Source organism: Rattus norvegicus, chromosome 3 (assembly GCF_036323735.1).
Source record: "Rattus norvegicus strain BN/NHsdMcwi chromosome 3, GRCr8, whole genome shotgun sequence".
Lineage (NCBI taxonomy): Eukaryota > Metazoa > Chordata > Mammalia > Rodentia > Muridae > Rattus > Rattus norvegicus.
The window spans coordinates 182,874,364-182,886,788 of NC_086021.1; the positions used below are offsets into that span (position 1 = coordinate 182,874,364).

The 12,425-nt window shown below is 47.4% G+C and overlaps 1 protein-coding gene and 1 long non-coding RNA gene across 4 annotated transcripts in view; one reads left to right on the top strand and one right to left on the bottom strand.

Moving 5' to 3' along the window:
- Positions 1 to 397: 397 nt before the first annotated feature.
- On the bottom strand, positions 398 to 3,350 carry LOC134486505 (uncharacterized). Of its 2 annotated transcripts, none has more exons than XR_010065550.1 (2): positions 3,125 to 3,350; positions 398 to 612 (listed from the first exon to the last, which is right to left on the bottom strand). It is a non-coding gene; the product is annotated as an uncharacterized LOC134486505 (long non-coding RNA). The 2 variants fall into 2 exon arrangements; XR_010065551.1 differs by having other exon boundaries at positions 398 to 644; positions 3,125 to 3,313.
- A 32-nt stretch (positions 3,351 to 3,382) lies between these two features.
- Positions 3,383 to 12,425, top strand: part of Rab22a (RAB22A, member RAS oncogene family) — a 46,655-nt gene continuing 37,612 nt past the window's right edge. Inside the window, exons 1-2 of one of the 2 annotated variants that reach the window (XM_063284293.1) lie at positions 3,383 to 3,927; positions 5,216 to 5,295. In XM_063284293.1, the coding sequence (XP_063140363.1) occupies positions 3,892 to 3,927; positions 5,216 to 5,295 (116 nt within the window). In that variant the 5' untranslated portion in view covers positions 3,383 to 3,891. The remainder of the gene's footprint in view (positions 3,928 to 5,215; positions 5,296 to 12,425) is intronic. The other variant, NM_001398945.1, reaches the window with a different exon arrangement.

Sequence of the window (12,425 nt, forward strand, 5' to 3'; positions counted from 1 at the left end):
ACGCAGTGTGTAGGTGAAATGCAGTGTGCTTTGCTCTGGAAGAAGCCTTTCACTCAAGGTTGAGCAGCCACCACTCCCTCCGGCATTGGGATTCAGAGACTCCATCTCTATCCCACGGGCTGGGCTAATCCGATTTCCACCCAAGACCCAGACGTCATCGTTGGCACCCTGCTCTTCTTATGAACAGAAACATGCCCTCTCCCAACTTCCTCCGAGGATTCCTCTTGAAAACTGAACACTGGAAAGAAATGCAGCCCCCCGAACACTCATGTATTTTACACAAGGGTCTTTTGAAGCTAAATGCATCTTACAATAACTCACAGCATATTCAGAATTGAAATCCAGCTCTCCAACTCCTCCTGCAAACGTCTGATCATTTGTGACACTTTCATCTCATTTTTAAAAACCTTTTACTGTGGGAAATTTCAAGTATGAGAAAATGAAAGGCTAGTCCCCAGCTATTAGCGTCTCCTCCAAGTCTCAGCGTTCTGCCATTGTGCTGGCGGGCCCCTCCTCCCTATGTCTTGTTTACTATTTGTTATGGAGTTTGAAAGCTGATTTCACACACCAAGTCATTTCACTCTTGAATGCTTATTGCTGTCCGGGCTCTTCCTTTGAAGAAAAACATGATACCATTATCACTGCTGAAAAAGAAAAGCAATTCTTAATATTACCTAATACCCAACCTCGCTTCCATGCTTTTTCTTTTCACAGCGTTCTCTGTTCAGCCGAGGATCCAAATATGACCACACACTGTGTGCTCTTCTTTGGTCTCTTAGGTCTTTTTACGAGTGCCAGAGCCCTCTCATTCCCCATTCAACCGTCCCTTGTATACATTTAAATACATTTAAATGCTAACTGGATGAACAGATCTTATCAACAGTAACACCCCTCCAGCCTCTGTGAGCAAACCCCAACATTCGAAACCCTCAGGCAGACTATGAAGTGCCCTGCCCCACCAACTGTGAGGACCACTCAAAAACCAGAGGAAGAGCCCTCCCCTACCGACACTTTTAAGAGAATTCAGATCACTTCAACAAGCCATTCCTAGAAAATGCCTTTTTTTTTTCTCCTGTGCTGCTTGGACCTGGAGACTCTGAATAATTTAGAAAAAAGACATCCATCCCCCACCCCCTCATCTTGCCTTCTTCTTGAGATTATCCAAACTTAATCAAGAATCATAAACCAGACAAGCCTCAGAATCCATTACTCTTAGCAGTAATATAACTGCAACAATATTAATTTGTACCTAGGCCATTCAGGACTTGTCCGTATAAAAAGGATGACCTGCACCCTGTCTGCAGGAACCTGACCTACACCAAGAAGCACCCAGTCCTTTCCAGAAGCTCTCAACCTGTGGTCAAAGGACACTTTCCCAAGGTTACTTATCAGATAACTTCCATATCAGATATTTCCATGACAATTCAAAACAGTAGCAGAAACACAGCTATGAGTTGGCAACAAAAAAAACATTTTATGGTTGGAGATCTTCCCAACCTGAGGAACTGTGCCAGAGACACAGCAGTAAGAAGGTTGAGAGCAATGACTTAGATAAACTGCCCGTGGAGAAGATTGGTAAGGTATCACCCAAACTGACAGGCATCACCCAGCCACCGGGTGAAGAGCATTTGTAAGGTCAGTCTGCATGAAGTAAACAGAACAGTCAGAAGGAATCAACCCATCTTCTCTAACGACCATGGCACACTGGACGAGACACTGACCGCTCTGATTCTTGGCCTCATCTGGAAGACAGGCTAATCCCAACACTTCCCAGAGTAGCAGCCAACATTTACTGAGTGTTGACTGTCCACAAGGACTCGTGTCACCTTCTTTGATGGTTTAATCTTCACGAAATTCCCTCATTATGCAGCCCTGACCAGCCTGGAACTCACTATCCTCGAATCCGTAAGACTTACAAGGCCTCATTTTGCGACGGAAATGACCCAAGAGGCTCTAAGTGGTATGGTGACCTGCCTTAGATCCCACTACAACTGAAGTGACCCAGGATTTCACCGAAGGGCTAGCTGATTCAAGAGCTAGGCCTCTTCGCCAGTCCCTTTTATTTTCTCTCCAAGTGTCACACAACATTAATAGAGTTGACACACCCCCCAAGGGATAAAGTGTGCTCAACACTGCAATGGTCTCCCAAAAATCCTCAGTCAACATCAACCTCATCACTAGGGACTTTCAGGGAGGAAAGGGAAGAGGGCACAAGTAACTCGTAGAGCTGGCACTCAAAGCCCCAGTTGACTTTGGCGATTTGTGTATTTTGAGGTGATTTGGCCTCAACCACCAGCAAGCCTTCTTGGGTTTCGTATTTTTCTGCTCTCTTCTGACCTGGGAGGGAGATCTAGGGAATCGTGGCTGCTTCTAGTTCATCTTTGTAAATTCACAAACCCAACAAATGGCCCGAGCAGGTAAAGGTGGGCACTGAAAAAAAAGCGTTGGATAGAAAAACCAACGCTTCATTAGTCCATTAACCATTTGCACTTCGAAGGTGGCATCTCTCAGCTACTGTCCCTTAAAATAACCCCAGAGGAAAAGTGGAGGCTAAGAAGCGTCAAATGGAAAAGACCCTCTCGGGGTTGGGGATTTAGCTCAGTGGTAGAGCGCTTGCCTAGGAAGCGCAAGGCCCTGGGTTCAGTCCCCAGCTCCGAGAAGAAAAAAAAAAAAAAAAAAAGACCCTCTTGGGGTTGGGGATTTGGCTCAGTGGTAGAGCGCTTGCCTAGCAAGCTCAAGGCCCTGGGTTCGGTACCCAGCTCCGGAAAAAAAAAAAAAAGGAAGAGACCCTCTCAAAATGATGGAAGCCGTGGACTCCACGAAGACATGGAGCTGGTCAGGCCCACAAGTGCAGGGGCGCTCCCACTCCCTAACTACGAACCCAAGAATGTTCCTCTGAGGTTGGGACTTGCTTTCCCTCTCACAGTTCCCAGAGCAGCTAAAGGAGAAAGTGACAGGAAGACAAAGTTTCCAACAGACCGAAGTCCTAGCCCGGGAAGGAAGGCCACCTGAGGAAGCAGGCACATGGTTAGGATCGATCTGAGGCTCCCGCCCCATCTAAGTGCACCCCACAGTCCTCTGAGAGGGACCCAAGGAGGGGCGGGGCGCCCCAACTGTTACTTACAGTCATCTAAGTCATCCTGCAAGTCCACAAAGTACAGGGGGAATCTCAGAAAAACCAAAAGACACACAGGGAGTTATGCGGGGCTGCGCGAACGGTGAGTCCAGGGCTCGCGGGAGTGGGATGAGGGGCCTCTCGGGCAGGGATCGGGGAGCCGCCAGAGCCCCCGAAGCCCGGACCCACTCACCCGCCATCTTGGGATGTGTTAGAAGGCGGGGCCGGAGGCGGGGCGAGACCAGAGGTCACGCCCATTCGTCGCGCTCCGCCCACCCGCCTGGCCCCACTCACCGGCCATCTTGGGACGGGTGGAAGGTGGGGCTAGAGGCGTGGTAACGCCAAGATTAAGCCCCACCCCGTTCCTCCCATTCCTTAGAGAAGATGGGGCCAGGGCGGAGCTGGAGGGTGGGGCGACGCTGAGGCTCCTCCCTGGTGCTCCGCCTACCCGCCTGTGAGCCGCAAGCCGGCCGCCCCGCCCTCGCGGAGAAGGTGGCTGCCGAAGTGGGCGGGGAGGTCAGGTGACCCAGCTGGCGTCCCAAGATGGCGGCGTCGGTGGCGCCCGGTAGGCCAAGGCGGTGTCCGGGCTGTTGAGGTGACTCCGCGGGACAAGTGACGGGTCGGCCGGACCGAAGGGCGGCGGCGGACACACGGCCGCCCGGAGTGCGCAGCAGGGACTTGGCGAGGCAGCGGCGCCGGGGGATGCTGGTGCTGGGCCGGGCCTCTCCCTCCTCAACTTAGGGCGGCGGCGGGCCCGCACCCCTGGTTCCCGGGCCATGGCGCTGAGGGAACTTAAAGTGTGCCTACTTGGGGTAAGTGGCGGCAGGCGGGATCCTGAGGGTCCCGGAGGCCAGGTGGGAGTGCCCCGGCTCTCCAGGGCCTCTTGCACCCCTTTACGCCCTGCATGGGACACAGTACCCCCGCAGACCCCTAGGACGGAGGGACCACCAGGCTGTGCCCCACCCAAGGCCCCGAGGTATCAGGGTGGCCCCCGGCATCCCGGAGCGACGCCTTCATTCTATGCCATAGTGAAGTAGCCCACAGGTAGTTTCCTTCCAACTTTGCGAGGGACACCTTTAAAGTTAGCCAAGTCTCTAAAAGTTAACCCCCCAGCAGGGCTTTAGTTTTTTATGAGGACCTTTGGCTTCCCTTCAGCAATGTAGGATGGTTTTGAACTTTTGGGAAGTCTTTGACACTTCTGCAAGAGTTACTTTCCAAAGTTTGCTCTTCTCTATAGCAGGGAGGAGTTCATTACCAGGAAACCTCCAGGACTTTGAAGGTTCAGCTTCCGGTCTTCTCATAGTAGTTTGGCCTTTTCAGAGCCTTCTGATGATCTCTTTAATGGTTGGAAAAAGAAATTCCAATAACTACACGGTTTTTGCCCATCAACAGGGTGGGGCTAGGGTTCATCCCTGATCACTCCCAAACTTGGCAGCACAGTTTTACTGGTGTATGTCAAAAGGCCAGTGAGTTCAGTCTCTTTTCACACAGAACTGAAACTTAGAGTCTTTTTCCTTTGGGAGGGAGCAGGAGTTCAGTCCTAGAGATTGAACCTAAAACCTTGTACACTCTAGACAAGCCCCACCACCGAGTTGTGTGTCCCCCCTGCTTGCTTACTTCTGTTTTGTAGCAGGATCTCAAGAAGTTACCCAGGATAGCCTTGAAATCTCAGCCTCAGCAGGACTTGAACTTGGAAACCTCCTGCCTCTGCTTCTCACATTTGCTAAAATTGCAGCCATTAGGCAGGCCAGCATGGGTCATTCTAGAGGTCCTGGTGTCTTCCCCAATACTTTCAAGAATGTTTCTCACTGTTTGGCCGTGACTGGGACTGGCATTGAACTCAGTTCATAAGCTAAGAAATCTGCCTGCCTCTGTCTCCCAAGCACTGGAACTAACTAAAAGCATGCACTCTTGGGCCTGGCCCCATAATACATTTTGAAATGTAATTACTTCACCGACTTATTACAAAAGCCTACTGTGTCCCTCCATCCACAGATGGAGATGCTTTTCCTGAAATCTCCTGCTTTATGCCACAAAGGAGTTTTAGGTGTCTACAAATAGGTTAGTGTTTCCTCAGCCACCCATCTTACTCTCTTTCAGGACACGGGTGTGGGTAAATCAAGCATCGTGTGGCGGTTTGTGGAAGACAGCTTTGACCCGAATATCAATCCAACCATAGGGTAAGAAAACAAGTTTATTTTCTTATCTATCTCAGGGTGCATGAAAAGTCATCGCAAGCAGAAATGTGATACTGGTGTAACTCCTGTTGTCTTGAGCTCAATGGAATTTTGAATTGCTGGGTCTCGACATTTCCAAAATGACTTGAGAGAATACAGTGAGGTTTGCTGTATCCTAGGAGAATTATCTTCAGACTTTGGAGATAAGAACGTCAACATAGAAAAAAGAATCAGTTGACATAGGAGTTTACAGACCCAGTTACACCTTGAATGAGAGCAAATGAAATCACATCCTGAAAATGTCCTTTTAGGCAGATCACTTAAAGTCTAGTTATGGTCCTTGAAAAGGAGTAGAATTGGATCCAAACCCTCTTTTTTTTTTTTTTTGGTTCTTTTTTTTGGAGCTGGGGACCGAACCCAGGGCCTTGCGCTTCCTAGGTAAGCGCTCTACCACTGAGCTAAATCCCCAGCCCCGGATCCAAACCCTCTTGAACATTGTAGCACTGAGGACAATAATGAATTAATGAATTAACTTAGAAATGTTCTGGGGTTGGGGGGTTGGTTGGTTATGCTTTGTTGTCGGGGCTGTTTGTTGGTTGGTTGGTTGGTTTTGTGCTCCTGGTGTCTGGTATGTTTTGACTGTTGAGGTTGACTAGAGAGTTCTTGAAGGTTTCATTGTTTTTGATTAGGCATGTATGTGTGTGTGAATGTGTGTATGTGAGTGTGAGTGCCCACCCTTGGAGGCCAGAACCATGAGATCCTCCTGGAAGTGGTTAGGAAGTGCCTGCTAAATCAGGTCCTCCCGAAGACAGAGCACGGGTTTAGCTGCTAAGCCATCTCCCCAGCCTCATATAAACTCAACAAAAATCTAACTATTTGACTGTCTGCCACGGGCAAACATGGAATTAACACTAATTTTTTTCTTTTTGAGAACCTGAGCTCTGTAGGATCTACTAGTGTGGTAAATTTGTACACCTAAGTAAGGACTAGACACTTCCTGCCAATCAACTGATTTCCTATCTTTAGAGAAAAGTTGTATGTCACTCGTCATCAGGATGTGATGTGGCTTTGTGCCACATAAGGAAATACTTTACAACTGTGAGGGAAACTTTACAAGACTGCTGCTTGAGAATTTGTTAAAATCTCTGGGTCTGTTGTGTGTTTGGGGTATGGACATGAAATCCACCACTATGTCTGCAGTTAAGACGGTACCCTTCCAGAAGAATTGGGTGTGTCCGTGTGTTTAAAGTAACACCTCATGCTCCTCAGGGCTTGTTGGGTCTTGCACTGCAAAGTGAAGTGCAGACACAAGTGATGAATCAGTAAATGCCGTACTTCATTCACAGCCAAGTCACAGCTAAAGCCTCAGAGCCCACAAGTGCTAAGACACCACCCCTTTACTATCAGAGTAGAGAGAAAAGCTGGGAGCTTTCCTTGCCTCGGCCCAGTCAGGCTCCCACTGTGTCCGACTGTAGCCGTGGCCCATACTTTATAGGAGAGACTACAAAGTCCCTCCTCCTGGATCCTTGCTTCCTTGTTTCTGCCTCTAAAGCTTCCTCCCTATGCTAACAGCCCAGTGTACCCTGGAGTGCAGGGTTCCTGGCTCTTCCCCACGTTCTCCCTCCTACAACTGCTGCCTTCCAGCAGCTTCACAGCCCAGTTCCCTTGCTTAGGCCGGAAGAGAACCCACCACCTTCTCAACTGTTAACCTGTAGCCCACTGTCAACACACTCCCACCCACCATGTCACTAGATCCACCTTCTCTGCCCCTGGGAGCCACCGCAAGCCCAGTGAGTGTCTTCCTTTTATTGGGTACCAGCCATATGTAAGGAGTTCTGGGTGCTAGTGATTTAAACCTGGTGTCAGCAAACTGCAGCCTTGTCCTCTGCCCTCTCTCTTGGTAAATAATATGTTACCGAAGCAGTCAGACCTGCCTCTGTCCTGACCAAAGGCAGGAGTCTTGTGGCACACAAAGCCAGATTCTCCACCGGGCACTAGCGCTTTTATTAATTTGTTTTTGCAGCATGGTCTTGTCTAGCCCATGCAGGCCTGAAACTACAGTAGAGCCGAGGCTAACTCAGTCCCCTTTGTGCTGCGAGAGTAGGCATGAACCATCATATGTCTACCTGCACTTTTCAGAATACATTTGCTGAATCCTGGTTTAGACACTTTGTTCCTGCCATGATGTGGATGTAGTTTCCCTATAGGTTAAGAGAGAGACATGTTCTATGACCGTTGTGCAGAAAATGACTCTTTAGGATCTCTGTGTGATATCAGCACATGGCAGGCCCTGAGCTTTCTGACCAGGCTTGATTCCTTCAGGGCCCATGGAAAATGTGAAGCACTTAGAATCACTGGCATTAAACTGAAAGATGAATGGCTTGTACTTGGCAGAAAGTTAAGGAAGTGTGTACTGAATTGAAGTGTGTCTGCCGGTAACAGTGAGGGGCAGTTAAGAGTACCCTGAATAGCTAGCCTAGCAGACTGAAGGACCAGACAGAGGAGGGGTCAGGAGGCCAGCAAGGACAGGACAAAGTGAGACCAGCGAGAAGACCTGCCATGAGACTGTGAGACAGGGTCAGGCAGGAGTCCTTAAAGCTGGGGAAGGAGCTAGTATGAGAGGTACAGACAAGGCATGATGGAGTAGGGTAAGGGTGTCTGTGATTCCTTTCCCTCACCCATGGCTGCACTCTTGCACTGGTACCTCTTCACCTCTCCTCCTGCTGAAATGAGCATTGGGCTTTTTTCAAATCATGTCCCCTTTGTTCCCAAAGCACCCTTTCACCTGGGTCATGTAACTCAAAGTCAGCTTCTCCGGGCCTTTTCCTTGGCCACCGGCCCATGTCTCCAACCCATGATTTTGACCAGCTCTAAAGAAGTGGGTGTCTATCTCTTCTCTACTCCTAAGTCCCTCATTCCTAAATGTGTTCTCTAATGGCCCAAATGGGTTATGGAGTAGGGAGGAGCCTTGGCTACAAAAAACCTTCTTGTTTGTGGACTTGAGTCGGGACCTCAGTAAGGGACCTCAGTGAGCACTGGTTAGAATTTTTAGGTCAGTGGCTAGGGTTCTGTCGGGTTTGTCTGGTTCATACCTACTTTGTGCAGTTTGGTGAGAATTCACTGATGTAGCATAGGAATCGTATGATAAAAGTCAACAGTGGCTGGCCAGACAACCACAAGCTGTGATTCAATCCTCAGAGAACACATGTGGAGGAGGACGAGGCCCTCGTTAGAATCAACACTGTGATGAGCTGTGCTAATCCTTAGGAGCTCATTGTGTCCCTTGGGTATGTTGGAGTAGTGAGATTGCAGTCACTGTGGGCATGTGATTGGGTCCCATACCATTGACACCAAAGAGCCAACCTGGAATACTTCTCACCAGGTAACCTGTGCCGTCAGGTGGCCCACAGACACCTGGGAAATCTACAGGCTTGTGACCATACTTGTGAGCAGCCCTCGAGAGACTTGGGTCTGTTCATCGTTGCCTGGGTAGGGAAGAGGACTAGCATGTCTTCAGATACTGAAGTCCAACCTCCTCCTCCCAGCCCGTACCAAGGCATCAGTTCTCATCCAAAACCCCAAATTGTCACCTAACATGGAGGCCTTCAAAGTGAAACACACACAACTCTGAACTGCAGCTCTGCCACTTGCTGATGCAGGTAAAGTGGTTAGCAAAGGGCTAGGTTGTCAGCTCAGTAGATGATAGCATTGACTTGCTGTTTTAATTCGTTTTAGAGTGTGTCTAAGAGGTTTATTCCCAGTAATAAAATGCTTGGGTGTTCCCTCCTGAGAAAGTTGAAGGCAGGAGGATGAGAAGTTGTGGGCCAGCCTGGACTACATAAGATCCTCTTTTAAAGAGAAGGCGGGGTTACAGGAAAGACTGTGTCATAGGGCTTTTAAGTTAATCTAACAGCAGTGTCTACTCTGACCCATTTCTTAGAGCAGCCACTGTTGCCATGGTTTGCAGCAGATCTCCTCACAAGCATACACACACTGTGCCCCCTCCTCCCACTACCACCACAAATTTTAGACATTATCTCCTGATTGACTCTTTAAAATGTAGGTCCTAGCTGTGCTCCTACCTCCTGCACATTTCTCTTCTCCATTTTGCTATTAAGGGTCTGTGCTTGAACCAGGGCATGGCAAGTGTTTGAGTGCACACCTTTGTGCTAGGCTGGCTGTGCATTTCCTAGCTCTCCTTGTACGCAGTTGCTAAGGGCTCCGTTAAGGGACTTAATCTCTTCATGCTTACATTTGCATTTTGGGAGTGCTCTGATTTGTTGAGGTGGTTGTGAAAATTTGGGTTAAAGCACATAAATGTCACATTTTGTTCAGATCTTGGGCTGTTTGCTCATCTTTCTCACTACCTTTGGTGTATCACACTATCATCTGTGTGTTAGACATTACTTGGCTGTGTCTTGCAGTTATGTGTCCCATTCTTAGACAAGCCTTTGCAATCTGAATGGTTTTCCATCGAACAAAGTCTCACTTTGGATCCACCCACCTCCTGTTGCTTGATCTCTTTGGCCCGATCCTCCCCTGCTCCATCTGTCCGTCTGTCCATCTGTCCATCCGGGTGGCTAGCAAAGTTTCTGTCAGTCTTGTCTTGTCTGTCATGTCTGTTCAGAGACATTCAGTGTAGGGATGTACTTTTGGTAATAATGTTTTGCCTTAAAGCTTTTTCTTTCTCTTTCTTCTACTGAGGTTCCCTCGTGTTACTGCATGCGTTACTCATGTGTGCCTTTATATTACCGAGTAGTGTTCCACTGCATGAGGCACCAAAAAATGTGTTCATCAGCTAATTGATAAACACTAGAGTTTATAATCTTTGCTGTTATGAAGAAAGCATATCTGTTTGGACATAAGTTTACTTTCAGGTATATATCTAGAGTTATTTAGAAGTGCCATTTCTGGATCATGTACCAAATATTTATTTAATTTTCATAAGAAGCTGTCAGTTTTTCAAAATATTCATACCAGCTATGTGCTGATACACACATTTAATCCTAGCACTTGGGACATAGAAAGCAGGAGGATCTGTGAATCCAAAGCCATCCAGGGCTACATAGTGAGAACCTGTCTTCAAAACGAAACAAAAGAATATTCATAATACTTTATGTTCCATCCAGGACAGTGTGTAAGTTGAAATCTGTCAGTCCTCTGATGCCAGGACTGTGTCTCCCACTGCACATGGTGTTCTCACCTTTCCTGCACTTATTCCTACCCATTCCAATATTTGCCTTATCCCAAGTGTGTTGTTCATGCAATCAATAGCTTTTTATCTTCTTACCGTATCTTTTGAAGAACAACTTTTACATTTTATTCATAACATTGACTTGTGTCCCATACATCCAAGATCAGAAGGATTTTCTCTTACACTTTAGAGTCTGTTCTTTAGTTTGGTTTTGTTTCTGTGTTTTGAGACAGTCTCACTAGGTACCCTGGCAGGCCTAGAATTCTAGAGATCTGCTACCTCTGCCTCCCAAGTCCTGGGATTAAAATGTGCTCTTGATCTAGAAGTCCCATAGCTTCATTCTAAACTTGGCCCGAGGGCTGTTTGTCCTACTGTGTCTGCTGTGTAAAGCGATGCTTTTCCAATGGTCACTCTAGGCATTAGCTAGTGGGGAGCTCAGCAGCTGTTCTAGTAAACGTCTCTGGACCTTCATCAGGGATGGGCTGCTGTGTGGGAAAGGTCTCACTTTGGAAGTCCAGCACTATCTAACTGTAATACTTTTCAAATTTGGTTTGTGCTTGTAGGCTTTTTGCATCTGTGTCTAAAGTTCTAGGGACACAGTGCCCAATTCTTCAAGCATCTACTAAAAATCTGGGAATCTTCTAACTAGTTTGGGAAAAATTGATAACCTAACAGTGTTTGCTCTAGTCCATGAACGTGGTAGATTCTTCTGTTCTTTAGATATCTCTCTCTCTCTCTCTCTCTCTCTCTCTCTCTCTCTCTCTCTCTCTCTCTCTCAGTGTTTGCTCTAGTCCATGAACATGGTAGATTCTTCTGTTCTTTAGATCTCTCTCTCTCTCTCTCTCTCACACACACACACACACACACACACACACACACACACACACCACTTAAATTTACTTTGTAGTCAAAGCTGATCTTGACTTTTAGTCCTGTGTCTCTTTCCCTTGATTTTTCCTGACAATACTTTTAGTGTCAATGCGCAAGACTTACATATTTTATCTCAAAATATTACATTTTGGGGGGTTTCTTTGCTTTGAGGGTTTTTGTTCTTTGGGGGCCTTTCTTTTTGGAGCAGACTATTTGGGAATTGTCTTAGTCAGGGTTTGTATTCCTGCACAAAACATCACAACCCAGAAGCAAGTTGGAGAGGAAAGGATCTATTCAGCTTACACTTCCACATTGCTGTTATAAAACCCACAACTACCAGCCCAGGGATGGCACCACCTACAAGGGGCCCTCCCGCCTTGATCACTAGTTGAGAAAATGCCTTACAGCTGCTTCTCATGGAGGCATTTCCTTAAAAGAGGCTCCTTTCTCTGTGATAACTCCATCTTGTGTCAAGTTGACACACAAAACCAGCCAGTACAGGAATGAGGTCTCCACGTGTAGCCCATGCTGTCCTAAAACTCATAGTCCTCCAGCTTCAAGTCTTGTACTATCAGTGCCTTTCTTAGTTTTAGTTGCATGTTAATCATCTGTAGACACACACATGCTAATCATCTGTAGACACACACATGCTAATATCTGTAGACACACACATGCTAATCATCTGTAGACACACATGCTAATCATCTGTGGACACATACATGCTAATCATCTGTGGACACACATGCTAATCATCTGTAGGCACACATGCTAATCACCTGTAGACACACACATGCTAATCACCTGTAGACACACATGCTAATCATCTGTAGACACACATGCTAATCATCTGTAGACACACACATGCTAATCACCTGTAGACACACATGCTAATCATCTGTAGACACACACATGCTAATCATCTGTAGACACACACTGCTGTGATCTTGCGGAGTTGGCTTAGCTAAGGCAACACTTCCAAGGATTCCTTGGGCTTTTCTTGACCGCACAGTCCTTTGTGGTGTATGCACATTTGATTTCTTCTGCTTCTTTATCACACCAAGAGGACTGG